The 17,254-nt window shown below is 34.0% G+C and overlaps 1 protein-coding gene across 1 annotated transcript; it reads right to left on the reverse strand.

Annotated features, from left to right (window-relative positions):
- Positions 1-659: 659 nt before the first annotated feature.
- On the reverse strand, positions 660-13,823 carry LOC113510539 (uncharacterized). Its single transcript, XM_031911291.2, has 7 exons — positions 13,323-13,823; positions 11,759-11,906; positions 7,092-7,148; positions 5,468-5,555; positions 4,274-4,396; positions 1,902-2,057; positions 660-1,001 (listed from the first exon to the last, which is right to left on the reverse strand). The coding sequence occupies exons 1-7, from the start codon at positions 13,630-13,632 to the stop codon at positions 852-854; spliced, it is 1,032 nt and encodes a 343-aa protein (XP_031767151.2). The 5' UTR covers positions 13,633-13,823; the 3' UTR covers positions 660-851.
- Positions 13,824-17,254: the final 3,431 nt, after the last annotated feature.

A 17,254-nucleotide genomic window follows, 5' to 3' on the forward strand; every position in this document is an offset into this window, starting at 1 on the left:
ACATCTGCACGTAGATTTATGAAGTTTACGAGGCATGTTTTGTTTTTGTGTGTGTATTAGATATGGGGTTATTGCATGGGTAATTTGCACTTTTCGAGTACATTTTCTTGTTATAAAATGTGCCTTTATTGAAATATAGACCGTATTCTTTGGATGATGCTCTTGTACGTATATAATCGTAAAATGTCAATGGATTTACAGGTGTTAAATATGGTTTTATTTTTTAATATTACACTACTACTATACTTACATGTAGACTTATGTATCCAAATAAATCTAGTTAAATATTCCGAAAGATATATGAGGACTGCGATTTTCTTTTTTTATTTTAGTTACACTTCTTGCCCGAAATAGATACCATCTTTTTCCCTTTCTCCTTTACCCAAAGGTTGTATAAAAGATTGCTTTAGCAATAGGACCGCTTTTTGTACTTCCATATATTTGTATTATTCTTTCAATGGTGCAATAAGAAATAAATAAACAAAATAAATAATAATATTTAATATTTTGAGACTGAAGGGAATAAATATACTCATGACTATTGAGACTTGAGTGATCAGAGGATTCACTGAATATTACCGTTGTGATAAACGTAACACAATGTGCCTACAAATTCAGACCGAGACTGTAATAATTCGTCTATTTGGGTACGTCTGTCCCAATAGTTAATGGTTCAGCCACCAAGCAGCTATGCACTTTCCACCATATAACCATCAGCTTGTCATTGCCAAACAAATAAAAGACACGAGTCAATATATAATAAACAATTTATATTCAACTGTAAATATAATAAAAAAAAAAAACACTTAATATAACAAAATAAAGCACAACAAAATGAAAATAATGCATAATCAAGTATCAAAGAGACCCGCCAGCTGTAGCATTTTAATGAAGAGGTCAACAATAGACGTGTACAACATGAAAGCTGCCAATGCGTAATCGTTTTCACTAAGCTCCACAGCACGACCACCCAGTATAGTCTGTAACTCAATGACCAGTACCTAAAAACATAGTTGAGATAATAACAAAAATAAAACACGACAAAATTAAAAAATATATTAACAGTCGTCCTGCCTAACAGGGCAGTAACAGTTACCAGAGACTTTTGTACAAAAGTCGTTTGCTTGGATATCTTTGTCTCATTCATAATTCACCCGTGAAGTACTTAGTTTTTTTTAAATAGGTTATAATAGAATGGTAACCCCACCCGCGCTATCGGTATACACCGGAGGGGCACCAATGAAGGATGATAGGTGAGGATGAAGCAGGTTAGTTAGCCCATCGTGACGAATTCAACAAGAATTGTTCACGATGGTTTCCAGGGGGAATCATGTGTAACAATCCCTTTCCCTCCTGAAGTACCTAATTGTGTTTGCATGGCTGAGTTTTGGTTTGAAGGGTGGGATACGAGTATGACAGGGAATTTACAGGGTACAGAGGTATAACACCATAGTCCAGAATTAAAAACTAAAATAAGTCCTTAGTCTTAAAAACATAGTGGAGATAGACAAAATTAAAAAAATATATTAACAGTCGTCCTGCCTAACTAGACAATAACAATTTACTAAAGGGAGACTTTTGTACAAAAGTCGTTTACTTGAGTACCTCTATCCCATTCATGTTTCAACCATGAAGTACGTAGTTGTGTTTGCATGGCTGTGTTTTGGTTTGAAGGGTGAGATATAACAGGAAATTTACGGGGTACATAGGCATAACACCTTCATCCTCAGGAATAACAACGAATGGGTGGGGGGGGGTGTCATGGAAGAAACAGTATACTCTGGTACGTCCATGGTACTGCTCATACCTATAGGTAACAATTACCTACCACTTTCCGTCAGGTGGGCCGTCAGCTTCTTTGCCTTTCTACACTGCATAAAAAAAAAACAAATCTTCCATACCACAACATTGAGAACCGTGCCGACAAGAAGTATAACAATATGGAGTGGCTTGTAATAGGTGCCAGTTGCCAGCCACGAGATCAATATCATCATGGAGACGGCAGTGACTGCCACTCCTATCAGCGCAACGTATAGGATCCATTTGGTGAAGTCGAACTGAAAAAAAATAAACAAATATTCAAATATTTGAAAAGTATATAAAATAAAAATAATTTCTGTTCATCATCATCATCATCATCATCATTTCAGCCATTATCCGTTCATTGCTGAACATAGACCTCCCCCATAAGGAACGGTCCTGAGCCACATGCATCCACTGACTCCCCGCAATGTATTTGAGGTCGTCACTCTAGCTAGTGGAGGGGTCTTCCTACACTGCGTTTGCCCATACGGGACGGTGATCCCGTTGAGTGGTGACGCAAGATCCTTTCTTCAAGCTATGTGACTTTTTTGTTCTGTATTTTTGTACAAGTAAATTTAATAAAGATTTTTTATTAGTATTTTTATTATAAATCTATCACTCAGTTCGGAATGTAATTAGTAATTACAGATGAGAAGAACGGGCAAGAAACTTGACTCACTTCATTTCTCTGCTTTCATAAGAAATTTATGAGTATAAAAGAAATAATAACATTAAAAATGCACAAATTTTAACACATCTTTGATGGAAATAATCATATCAGCTTTTAACAGTCCATTGCAGAACATAAGCCTCCCCTTGGGGGTACTATGCCGGTAGTTGCCATGCTTAGCAAGCGAATTGGCAACCGCAGTTAGGTTTTAGGGATGTTTTAAAAGAGACTCTGCTGCCCATTCGTCGCCCTTCGTTAGTCGTCTCTTACGACACTCAGGGGATATGAAGGGGTGGCGTATTCTATGCCGGGACCTTAGGAATGGGGTATCACGAGCGAAATTCTACTACTCTACTCTGTTATGTCCATGGTACTACACAAGTATATAGACAACGGTTACCACTTTCCATCAGGTGGGCCGTCAGCTTGTTGTTTGCCATTCTAAGTTGTATATATATATGTAATGTCTTCAATACCTCCTATTACAAGAATTTGTTACATTTAGAGAATAAACCAAGAACTAAAATACTTGAACTATAAATCCGCTTTTTTTAAACAAGTAATTTGAATCCAGTTTTTATTATCATCTTCAGAGCATCCTCCCCTATCACAGTATATAATCACTACGTAGCACATGATCCTCGCGACTCTAAAAGTACGTCGTTTATTAATAACTTTAAGGTCACGACCTTAAAATAACTAAATAATTATATGTCGCAGACGTTACCGAGCTGTACCTGGGTGTTATTAAAATATAGTAGATGAAATATCTTACTGCAAGCAAAATATATATTTGCCAATATGGCGACTGTGTTACAGATAGGATTAAAGTGTCTTACTAAACATTACTAGTGTAATAAAATTGTAACTATACTATTTGTACATAAAAGATATTTAAAAAAATAATATGAAAGGTCTGAATAAAAGCATGTTTTTTTTATACTACTTGACTGACAAACAAGCTGACGGCCCACCTGATAGAAAGTGGTAACCATCGCCTATAGACATGACCAGTACCATGGACATAACAGAGTATACTATTTCGCCCATGATATCCCCCATGCGTTGCTATTCCTGAGGACTCAGGTGTTATTCCTCTGTACCCTGTAAATTCACGCCATATCCCACCCTTCAAACCGAAACACAGCCATGCAAACACAACTGCTTCTCGATTGAAACACGAATGGGACAGAGGTACCCAAGCAATCGACTTTTGTACAAAGTCTCCCTCTGGTATATAAGAGTACGAAGTTCTAAAAGAGATGAAAAGACCGTATAAAAAATATATATAGCTCTTGTTTTATTGGTGAAAATGCAATGGTAAACCCGTCTGCACTATCAGAGCTGCTGACAAGGTACCGGTAAAAGAATGAAAGGTGAAAATAAAAACAGGTGAGTTCTTTTTTATTAGATGATAATGGAATGGTACACTGACCTGCGCTAATGGTATACGGTGGCGGGGCGCCAGTAAGTAATAATGAGTAGGAATGAAAAGGCAGGTCATTAGCCCACATAATAAATACACCTAACATTCAGCACGATGGTTTCCAGGGTAGGGGGAGTGGACCTTTGTGGAGTCCGCTCCCCCCCCCCCCTATGGGAGTGGATTCAACCTGATATTACTAGCAATGGGACTGGTAGTCTGCATTACTAATAATCCCTTCCCCCCAACCGCGAGGGGATGGACCTGACAGAGTGTGTTGCTAGTAAGTCAGCTACTAATCCCTATTATTAAGAGAAGGGATTGTTCCCTTCTCTTCGAAGCTGAGGGTAAACTCTGGTAGTAAATTAAATACTTACTTTACTGCAAGCCAGAAGTATACACACAATAACAGTACACACAGTTGCCAAAATGGCGTACAATACCAAACGGGTTTCGTATTTTACTGTGAAATACGCCGTAATTACGCTCATGGCTGCTACCTGGAAAAAGTGTTTAATTTATTACGAATATTTGTTGTTCAATATTATAGTAGCTGGATATAAATCGTACCTTGCGGGGTTAAAATTCTCACTTTACACAAATCGTTATACGATTCATTTCATAGATATATCCTACCAATGAAACTGAGTCTTAATTTTTTTTCTTTTTTTTTTAAGATGTTGTAACGGCTCTGGATATCAGTCATTTTGAGTAGCTAGCATTCATTGTAATTGCTAAATGCGTTTTTCTTTATTACTCACAAAATTTTTATGATTTTTTTCAAATTGAAATATTTTTCTCTTATAATTTCCATTACTTTTACCCAACCACAAACTTTTTGTGAATGGGTATTAATTGTTTTTTAACGTTTCGTACGGGATAAAGCGTTAGATGACGTAGTTCGTAATTAAAATTAAAAAAGTCTAATTTCGAATAATACAACCAAAATTTGAATTATTTGGTAACCTTGGTAATAGTAATTATATCCACAGACCATTACCGGGCAACCTAAATTGGATGTAGGAAAAATCATGCAATATATTTTGTTCGAAGCCCTTGATGAGACAAAAATAATTAAGCTGACAAAAAAAATACAGAAAACTGCGGGATACGAGGCAGGTCATACCACGAGACTGTGGACGATGGCCCACATCACCCACGCCTTGAGTATTCATTTACACAAACCGAGTCGAACTAGAGCAAATTTTAATTGTCTTTTTAATTTTAGATTATTGAAATAAGACTCATTTTTACGTTTCCCTTTGTTTGTTGACTCTCGATCATTCTCATATAACAAAAGAAAAGTAAAAATAAACCTTATTCAAATCATTCTAATGCTCTATTTTAAACGCAATAAAAATCTGCCCTCCTCGATCCGGTTTGTATAAACAGGTACTTACGCCTATGTCGACACGTATTATTTTATTATATACAAAAAAATATTATTAATAATAATTTAATATTAATCACTAATATTATAAAGAAGGAAAATATGATTATTTATTTATAATAAATAAATTTAAAAACTATTATCTATATATTATATAATTACTAAATTTTATTAAATTTACCGCCATACAAAGACAAACGATGTTGCAAGGCGTCACTCTTGCGCACGTAGAACATACCATCGCATAATTTACCGCTAGCATTATTATACTGCAACCAAAATAATTATATAAATTTACTATTGGTATCCCGCGACTTCGCTTATGTATATAAAGTATTCTATTTTCCAGGTTAGGATACAATCTGTCTCTGTACTAAATTTCAATTAAAATTGTTCAATCTATAAAACACAGTACAAGTGTGTTAAACAATATTATGTAATAAATTCAACGACATTTCATTAATGGCGCCATTATAATATTATTATTTAATCAGCCTTTAACTATCCCATGCTGAACAAAGGCCTTCCCCTCAGGAAGGGAGTTTTGCCAGTAGTTGCCACGCTTGGCAGACAAGCTGGCCTCAGGCTTTGTAGATGTATTAAAAGGACCGCTACTGCCCATCCCTCGATTATTAAGTTCGTAGTCGCCTATTACGACGCCCACGGGAAAGGAAAGGGTGGCCCATTCTACGCCGACATTTTATGACAAAAGGCACAATACAAATAGTAAATTTAAATTTTATCTTTTAAATCTTAGTCATCAATTTTAAAAATAACATTTCCAGAATTTATTATTTTGTACCTACTGCCTTGTTGCCTTCAACATGAACACATGCCCCGTCCACCACCCCACCATCCCCTTCACTCTTTAATATCATTATCTACTCCTTGATATAGTGAGAGAATCAATATTTGATTCAATTAGATCCAATATATATTTAGTTACCAGAAGGAGACTTTGTACAAAAGTCGTTTGCTTGGGTACCTCTGTCCCGTTCGTGTTTCTACCATAAATCGGTTATGTTTTTATGGCTGTGTTTTGGTATGAAAAGTAGGATATGGCAGTGAAATTACGGGGTGCAGATGTATAATACTGTAGCCCTCAAGAATGGCAACGAATGAAGAGTATTACGGGCGATATAGTATACTCTGTAATATCAATGGTGTATCGCACAAAAACATTGACTACAATCGTGGTAAAATCTATTATTTTGATTTAAAAATTCCAGTTTTCCATTTTGATTTATAAACTACCAAACCAATTTTGATAAATTTCCTATATGATCAATCTGAAAGTACATCATTTTAGATAAATGAAGAATTTTTTAAATCGATTTATAACTGACGAAGAACATGTAAAAATACCATCGAATTGAAAACTTTATCTTTTTTTTATACACCATTGAAAATTGACGGACATTGACAACGTTGCCACACTTTGTCAAGCAGAAGCTGTGAAAGCTCTTAAAAATGAGTATCACTCACTTCGTGTTTTGGAGACCACCTAAAGCCATCTTCCAGTAAGCTACATCAAAACGAAATGCTTTCTTACTGTGCTGGGTTGACTAGAAGAGATCTCTGTCAGAGATAAGTCCACCCTTGCTTACAACATTTATAAATAGATTATTTTATATGTAACTTACAAGTGCAATAAAGAATATATATATCAAAAATTGTCGACTGCAGTGGGCGCCACTCTCACACGAGTTGTAGTAGTAATAGACAAGCTCTTGTGGCACACACGCATTATTTTAAATCTACCCTCCAAATCTAAAAGCAATTCCTGAATAGAAACTACAACTTACAGTGCCGGTAGGAGCAGAATTAATCCCAGAGACTCGAATAGATTTCTCACATCTTCCCTGTAATTAAAAATAAATAAATAAATACCACTTGATATATTGTACAGTGCCATCTAGTAGGCGTAACATGGATATCCATCCGATATCTATATATTAGGTCCTCTATTACATTTATGGCGGTTAAAGGTCTTCACCCAATTCGATATCACCCATGTCGGTCAGATATATAGGTCAGATAGATCGAGTCCTTCATTTTATATAGGAGCAGTACCAGTTTTACCCATGCCTACTCCCAGGTGAATCTGAGACCATTGGAAGATGAAACTACGTTTTCAATCACTGCACCACCAAAGTAAATAAATTATAAAATGTTATTTACATTTGTGGTGAAAATAATTGATATCCTATCACGTTATAAGTCGAAAATTATAACGAGTTCCCCGTATTTCAGTATTTCTAATGGATTACAATGAAATGATGATGAAACGACGTGTTACCAGTGGGAGATGATAGATGAAGATGAAAGAGTTAACCCGTCGTGGCGAATTGCACAAGAATTATCTACGGTAGTCTCCCAGGGGAACCGTGTGGAGGTCAACCTGATAGGATACACTTCTAGCGGTATTTCAGCATTATTGTAACCACCAATATAAGAGTGTAACAAGAGTGGACATTTGAGAAATGTCAAAAAAACTTTTTGTTAAACTTATAGGGAAAAACAATACGGCTGAGGTAAAAATGGTTTCATGGAACTTTGTGAAAAGATAAATGTTAAAGTCACAAGTCACACAAGTGGCTTCGGAAAAAGGCGATTTCATGAACAGATATACACCTATAAACATATATTTCATGGGTATCCTACATTGTAAAAATTTTAATTTAGGACGCGGAATTTCATTGGAGTTTTTCAAAAGGGCATATTTATGAATATTGCATAACGTAAAATATTAGACGAATTGAAAATGTCCATTTTTTTGGTAATTGCTTAAAAAATAATACTAAAGTATCATCAATTTTTAGCAGATTAACTTATTTAGTCTCGATACAAATCATGTTATCATGGCTTGTGTAGATACTAAAATAGTTATATTTGCGAATGACATATATACAATGCATGTTTTTAGATATCTTATTACAAAAGCATGTCTAATATCGCTTTAAGTCTAAACAAACAAATGTCTATCCAATTAAAACACACAAAGTATTACAATAATACACCTGTAAGTATACAATAGTTTATAGATAAATACATGTATATATAGACTTTAACATATAAAATTACAAATAAACTTTATTACATCGACAAAACGATATTTAATTACTGTTTAGGTAAACAGTGTTTAAAATATTTTTTTAGAAAGACCTCAGTTTTCTATTTAGAGAACCATCTCATTACCATTGCCGAGCTCGTATGTTCAGTATTCGATAATGAATGTGACTTTGTGGCGGTATATATGAAGGCCGTAGCTCTCGTATAGATAGCCACAAAGATCGGCCTAGATCTATCTGCGTCCATTCACTTTCAAGACTATAGTAAGTGCCGAGTCAGATCGACTCAAATACCTACTGGGTACTTATGTGCTGAGTTTTTTTTTATACAACTTAGAATGGCAATCAAGCTGACGGCCCACCTGATGGAAAATGGTAACCGTCGCCTATAGACATGAGCAGTGTCGTGGATATAACGACGTATACTGTTTCGCCCATGATACCCCCCATGCGTTGCCATTCCTGAGGACTCAGGTGTTATTCCTCTGTACCCAGTAAAATCACGCCATATCCTTCAAACCGAAACACAGCCATGCAAACACAACTGCTTCACGGTTGAAACACGAATGGGACAGAGGTACCCAAGCAATCGACTTTTGTACAAAGTCTCCCTCTGGTGGCCTGTTTTCATTCTCATCTATCACCCTTCACTGGTGCACCGCCAGCGTATCCCGTTAGCGAAGGCGGGTTTTTTTTTTTGATGGGTGAAAATGATATGGTGACTCCGACTTTCCAGGGTGAACCGCGAGCGGTTCGACCTGGTTGGGTATATTGCTAACAATGGGATTCTCAGTCTCCATTACTAACAATCCCTTTCCCCCAGCGCAGGCGGGGTTACCAAACCATTTACACCCATCAAAAAAAAAACTCCATCTAGTGGGGAGTCATCCTACACTGCGTTTGCCCGTACGGGGTTAAGAAAACATCACCAAAGTCCTAACTGAGGTTGCTAACCTGCCTGTCAAGCGTGGCAACCATTGGCAAAACATCCCAATGGTAATCTTTTTTGTATTTCACTTTTTTATACAGAAGTTAACTGGAGTTGAGTAGAGGAGAGAAATGGTAAAAATTTTGTATTTTCCTTTTTATAGAGGAATTGTAATCCATCTAACGGCCCACCTTATAGGAAATGGTAACCGTCGCCGAGAACCATGAAAAATACCGTCGACATTGTACCCTTCACGAATTTCCATGCTTGATAAATAAAACATTCGTATTGTGCCTCCACATCTTAGCCGAAAAAATTACAATATTAAATATTACATCCCCGAATTTAAAACATGAGTATTAGCTATACATAAATAGTTGGGGGGAAAGGGATTGTTAGTAATGGGGTCTAATGAACCCATTGCTAGAAATACACTCTATCAGGTCGACCTCCACGTGGTTCCCCCTGGAAACCATCGTGAACAATTCTTGTTGAATTCGTCACGATGGGCTAACTGACCTGCTTCATCCTCACCTATCATCCTTCACTGATGCCCCGCCGGTGTATACCGATAGCGCGGGTGGTGTTTTACCATTCAATTATCACCCATTAAAAAAAAACATAAATAGTTACAAATACAGTATTACTCACGATAGTTATTATTCAACAACTAACAATAATAAATTATATTATTTCAAATTGCCAATTTACAAGAATAATATAATGCCAATTTACAAGAATAATATAAAATATAACGGGGGCAACTCAAGTCGGCTATCAGGCCCACAACGATGGCAACACTCAACAAAATGTCTCTCTATACGTGCCACCTGGGATTAGAGTACAGGAGAAATAATAATTCCAGTGGTCTATTTGTTTTTATTTTACGTTACTTATTATATGAAAATAACTGAATATAAATTCTAATAGAATTTATACTCAGTTACAAATAATTAAATAAAGTATTATACTCGTATGTATGGTATTTTGAAATTATTGTTTTAATTGCCATGTGTCATGGGGACCTTTGGGTCGGGTACGGATCATGAATGGGACTGATCATAAATTTTTTACTTTTTTTGTGATTCTGTGAAATGTATTAGTTTTATTAAATATTTTTAGTTATTAAATTTCCTTAGTAGTAATGGGCAAAAAATTAACTTAAAATAAATTTGAAACAATGAAAACATAATAAACAACATTAACCCCCCCCCCCCCGTACAGGCAAACGCAGTGTAGGACGACCCCCCACTAGATGGAGTGACGACCTCAAATGCACTACAGGGAATCAGTGGATGCAGGTGGCTCAGGACCGTTCCTTTGGCAGTCTATAGGGGAGGTTATGACCAGCAGCGGACGGATAAAGACTGAAAAGATGATTATAGTGATGACGATAAAACAATATTAATATATATTTAAATGTTAAATTCTACATTAAATGCTTCTGCATAATGCAACAAAGTAAGTAAAAACAACTGCTCTTTCAACAATAGATACTTCAGTTGGGGCGGGGTCGCACTGCGCGCGGTGCCGCAACATCGACGTTCCGCGTGAATGGTTGATTTACTTTAGTCGGTCTCAATCTCGCTCAGTCTGGTCGTATTTTACGCATTTCGGTCACGTCATGTTCCAAGTTCCCGTCCAAATTCAAAGTTAGAACGGATTATGTTTGTTATATGAACAAAAATATTTGTGGGAATTTAGTTTAATGTAATAAATGAAAATCCTACTAAAAGTAGGTAACTATATAATATTATATATAACGAAAAACTGAGTTTATTTGTTGATTTGTTATGCTTTCACGCCTAAATCGCTGAATTGATTATGACGAATTTTGGTATAAAGATAGATATGACCCTGAAGACGGTTATAAGCTACTTATTTTTGTTTTTTTTTTTTTCTTTATTTAACTTCTGTACTCCTAGACAATGTAAAAGATGAACTTAATACCTTATGACATTATCTACCATGTAATGATATATCAGATATGATATGATTTGTAACTTTTTGTGCATAAAAGGAAAATTACATTACAAAATCCCTAAGCCATTCTCACCAATCCTTAATTATTTATTCTCCCTACTATCATTAACATTAATTTTGAATTTATCTTAACTGCTTAATTAATAATAATACTTATGGACATTTAATAAAGCCACTGCTGATAATTATTTATTTTTAATATACCTATAATATATATATTATAATATATATATTACGTACAAAATATCTAAATTATAGTATATTAATAAATTTTGCACGCCAATTTTTTGTTGAAACATGTAAATTGAACTATACATAATTGAATATTTAATGTAACCATGTTTAATTGAATTAATAAGAAACCTGAATCTGAATCATTTCATACAAATCACTACTTAATTTGAAAAAATCGTCTATTAAATTAGAGGAAATAAACCTAAAAAAGTGTAAAAAACAAACTAATTCTGCTAATAAAATCATAATTACTTACGTAAGCAAAACAAACACATTGAATCCAACTGTACATAGCAGCATAATTAGCACTATAAGAAATACAAATTTAACAAATGAATTTCTTGATTCCGGTTCATAATCTAAGGGAATGCCTTCACTTGGCGCCATGTTCTCTCGACCAAAACCTGAAAATTGAGTAAATTCAACGTAGTAATAGACAGGGACATAGAAACCAGCAATCTTAAATTATATAGATAGAGCATTGAGTTAAAACTCATCTTTTCAATTAGCTGACACATTTTTATTAGCATTCTATATACGTACATGATGTATCTTGATCTATATTTAATTATTTAATAAATTAAAAGAATTTTTGTAAAGTATAATTAAAAGTGGTATAAAAATTTTAAGACAAAAAATAGTAGTTCTATAAAGAAGTCACTTATCACTGGTAATTTTAAGTAATCTTCATTAAAAAAGTATCATTTTATGATCAATATATTCTAATAAATAAACAAATATTTATAATATTAGTAAATGTATTAATTACGTTCCACAAACAAAACTACTTCTATTGTGGAAAAATCAGTTATTACATGGAGCCAATATGTAAGCATATCGTTTCAGATAAAAGTAAACCCAAATAGATTTACATCTGACGAGTTTATGAGGTAACAAACATTAAAGAAACATACGACCGAATTAAAAACCTCGTTCTTTGTAGAGTCCGTTAAAAATATACAAGAACGAGTGCTTGTTTGATATTTTTATTTAGTACGCTCTTAATCTCAAAACAAATTTTTTTACTAATATTATAAATATGAATGTAAATTTGTTTGTTACCTCTTGGCATCTTAACCAATCACTATGAAATTTGATATAATAATAATAATTTGATATAATTAACATATTCCAGTCAGACGGATAAAGTCACGGATAAAAGCTGGACATAAATATTTCCAAAATGTAATAATTTGAATATTATAACTGTAACATAAAATATTACGTTTGTACCACTGTGAATACTAAACTTACGATACACATAAACAAAAACACAGACATTACAGAATATACTGCCAAAAGCCCACCTCGTACGTCGTCACTTTGAGGATTACAGCATAGTGCCTCTTCTGTGTATGTTGCATTGGCTATATTAATCCTTAAACCAAAATGCAGTAACGCACGCATGATCACACCTAATCGCATCGCATCAAAATAGACAAAGTTTACACCATACCGTAGCTATATTCTCTATCGATAGTGTTTTTTTATGCAACTTAGAATAGCAAACAAGCTGACGGCCCACTTGACGGAAAGTTGTAACCATTGCCTATAGACATAAATAGTACCATAGCTATAACAGAGTATACTGTTTCACCCATAATACCTCCCATGCGTTGCCGTTCCTGAGAATCAGGTGTTCTTCGTCTGTACCCTGTAAATTCACTGTCATATCCCACCCTTCAAACCGAAACACAACCATGCAAGTGCTTCACGGTAGAAACACGGATTGAATAGAGGTGCCCAAGCAAACGACTTTGTAAGTCTTGTCAACTTTTTAATAGGTTCTAACTACACCAATCAAAAGTATAAACTTATACCTGCTAATTCTACCCAAACAGTACGGGTATAAGGTGAATTCTGTTTTTCTCGTGAATTCTCAACTCCATAATATCCATAATCATTTTTCTCTGTTTCAAGTATGCGGTGATTACTTTTCGTTCTATCTTTATTTTCTAATGTCTTATTATTCTCATTGTTTTTATTATTTATTTCAATAACTTCATTATGTTCATGTTCATTTGTTTCAATATGTTTTAATATTTCCAAATTATTCGATTCTACATCTATATTTATTTTATCTTCTGCAATTATGAGTTCACTTTTTTCTTGAGTACTTTGTTCAGACATATTGAGCACTGGTTTCAATATCTTCTTGCGATCATAACCTTACTAAAATTCTTTTCAAAATTTTGTCGAATGTAAACATAATATTATTATAATTTATTAGTAAGTAGACACTTTTATAATTATATATCAAAGCAAGTTAAATTTTGTTCTTATATATTCGATACCTTCTCAATATATTTACAGCAAAATTGTCAAATCTTACATCAGAGTGACATTGGAAGTGTTTTGGCTTAATAATATGTTTAACCTATCAATAACTCTTTGGTTCTTCTTCTCTGTATAAAAAGGTTTTAATTCCTTTCCTTTTTCTTTGTCTTCTATATTAAAGTAAGAGTCTACAGTATTTAATTTATTCCTAATTTTAATTATTTTAAAGATTCTGACCAATATTATTGTGATAAACGTATAAAGCGTAAATGCTTCTAAATTATGCTCTTCATTACTTAACACGAAAGTTTCAGCCCTTAATATCTGCAGTACAATTTGAAGTTGTACAGTTACCATCTGCAAATATTAATAATAATCAAATTAAACGTTATATTTAATAAATAATTCTTACCTCTTATGATAAGCGTTTTGAAAATTTAAATGTCTATAGTTCTTCAACTAAAGTGCAAATCAATAGATATTTCTTTTTTTTAACTTCCACATTTTCAGGTCACTGACTACTTGAAATCTTTCCATTAAACTGCGAAACTAGATAAATAGTTCCATTTTCCAAGTCTTGATTTAAACATGAAAAGCTAGAATCTTATTTTAGCCTTTGTTAAGATGTAAAATCACTAGACTCACATTTTGAATGGTGCTCTAGATCAATTTCTATTCTATGTCGGGACCACACGGCCATTTCTAAAACATAATTATACATATTAATTATACTAATAACAATAATTATACATATTAATCAGAGGGAGACTTTGTATAAAAGTCGATTGCTTGGGTACCTCTGTCACGTTTGTTGTGTTTGCATGGCTGTGTTTCGGTTTGAAGGGTGGGATATGGCGTGAATTTACAGGGTACAGAGGAATAACATCTGCGTTCTTAGGAATGGCAACACATGGGGGGTATCATGGGCGAAACAGTATACTCTGATATGTCCATGGTACTGCTCATGTTTATAGGCGACGGTTACCACTTTCCATCAGGTGGGCCGTCAGTTTGTTTGCCATTCTAAGTGGTATAAAAAAAAAATTTGTTGTAAATGCACCGCCTACTTAGTTTTCTGCTTGCCTCATGGTTGACTGGTAGAGAACACCATTAGGTATTAAATCCGCCATATAATATACACTTACTATTACTTACTATACTTATATTATATAATTGAAGTTTAAATAAATTTATTAATAATAAATTCTTAACCCATAATCCAAATGCGATATTAGAATTTACTAAATTTTATCTCACATGAAATAAAGCACCTAGAATACTTTGGGGACGCTTTTAAGAAAATTGTGGTAAAAGTCAAAGTCTTTTAAATTATGTAAACTACTAAAATAGCTTTTATCAGTTAAAAGTTTCACGGTGAACGGTGAACGAAGACAACTACATTTTCTTCTTTGCTAACATAGTAGTGTATTTGTCACGGAAACTTACTGGCATGCAAACCCTTTACCAGAAGTTTATTCTTCTAGAAAACTCTTAATACCTATACTCCTCTAGCCAAAGATATCAAATTCATAAACTTACTGTAATATTTCTTACATATAATACCTAATAATATCTAAGTTCATAATATTATCCCTTAATGTTCAATATTTTAATTCAAAAAATAATAACTGGCAACATCATGTTTATATATTATATGTGTATTTCTTATGTATTGTGTATGATTGCTTTAATGTGTTACTATAATTGTCACATATTTTTCACCACATTTGCCTTTCATACGCTTTCTGTTTTTACCTAATGCTTAGCTGGTAGAGAATGCCATATGGCATTAAGCTCACTATTTGTACAAAGTTTTATTGCCCAATAAAGAATAAATAAATAAATAAAAATCACTACAATTAACTTTAACAATTTTAACATTAATTATTTTATACGTGACTTCTATTTCATACATCATAATAATCAATAAATGATGCAAAATTTAATTATATAACTCACAAACTAGTTTTCAACTTTAATTATAACAAAAATTTTAAAGTAGGTATAATATTTTATAACATAAATGTGTGAGTGAACCACATATTTACAAACTGACACACTTCCAAAATTATTTTTAAGGAACTGCAAAATATTACCATTTCGCCTGTACAGCGCCGATTCTGAACTAATTTCTCTTTCTGCAATCGACAGGATTCGCTTCCGTGTTCATCATATCATCATCATCATCATATCAGCCGTTAACTATCTACTGCTAAACATAGCCATGGTGTATTCATCACGACGGGCTAACTGACCAAACTGCATTAAAAAAATCACAATCACTGGTTTTGTTACAATTGAAATTGGACAAATCTTAATTATAATTAGAACAGTTCGCCTTATTCTTAGTTTAAAATAAGACACTCTTTCTAAATTCAAATCGCTCGGAGCCGTCAAATGTCGTGTAATTAAATAGCTGCTCGCCGTAACCTGTATGACGGTGGTGATAACGAGTATGACGAGCCATAAAGACGTAACGGCCGTGTCAGCGGCGGCAGACAATGCGACTATAACCACAATTGCTGAACGTGATCGCAATTACCACAACGCACGGGATATAAACGGTGAAGTCAAACTGAAATGATATTTTGTAGGCAATTAAAGCAAGCATCCGGCAATATGGATCCATATAGGATTCATATTTTATTAATATTAGATCGAATAAAATATTATGTCCTAATAATATTATAAATATATTTACATATTTATTATTGCATTCCATATTATATATAATAGATCCCATGTCGGGCACAGCAAGTAGAAGATAGAAGAGCCACCTTTTTTGCTTTATATATGTTTTTATTGATCTTCAGAAAATTATAAATCTCCGATAAATATAATAAATAAGTTCTTTTTACCTTTATAACTTTTAAGATCTGTATTACAATGTATAAGTAAAGGGTTAATTACAAAGAGGTTAATTCCCGTCGTTAACATCTATTGCGTGTCACATGCTTAACCGTATTGAACAATTGTGAAACACAGGCTACCACATTAATCAACCGTTATGTTTGTAGTAGGGTTGGGTAATATACAGCAATATCAATTTTTTTTTAATGGATGATAATGGAATGGTAACCCCGTCTGTGCTATTAGTATACACCATGATACATGGCACCAGTGAGGGATGAATGATGAGGATGAAAAGGCAGATCAGTTTTCAGCCCATCGTGACGAATGCAATGATAAATTAGTTACGATGGTTTCCAGGGGGAACCGCGTGGAGGTCGACCTGATACGGTATATTGTTAGCAATGGGAACTAACCTCCTCATTACTAACAATCCCTTCCCCCCAAATATCTATATACTTTAGTTACAATATCTATATAGTGTACCAATAACGAATATATTAAAAGTCTATTATCCGAAAAAATTATATTAGATAAGAGGCTTAAACAGATTCAAAAGTAGATATCCGACCGATATGGACGATATCGAAATGGGTGATGACCTTTTTTCCGCTATCAGTGTCCA

Source organism: Galleria mellonella, unplaced genomic scaffold, assembly GCF_026898425.1.
Source record: "Galleria mellonella isolate WM207_F2 unplaced genomic scaffold, CSIRO_AGI_GalMel_v1 utg87, whole genome shotgun sequence".
Lineage (NCBI taxonomy): Eukaryota > Metazoa > Arthropoda > Insecta > Lepidoptera > Pyralidae > Galleria > Galleria mellonella.

Excerpts from the sequence above, each read along its gene's own strand:
- LOC113510539 (XM_031911291.2), bottom strand. The coding sequence starts at position 13,632 with ATGTCTGAACAAAGTACTCAAGAAAAAAGTGAACTCATAATTGCAGAA. Across the intron at positions 7,149-11,758 it reads AATGTGTTTGTTTTGCTTAC|GGAAGATGTGAGAAATCTAT; the intron begins GTAAGTAATTAT and ends TTTTAATTACAG. Across the intron at positions 5,556-7,091 it reads ATTCTGCTCCTACCGGCACT|TATAATAATGCTAGCGGTAA; the intron begins GTAAGTTGTAGT and ends TTTTGGTTGCAG.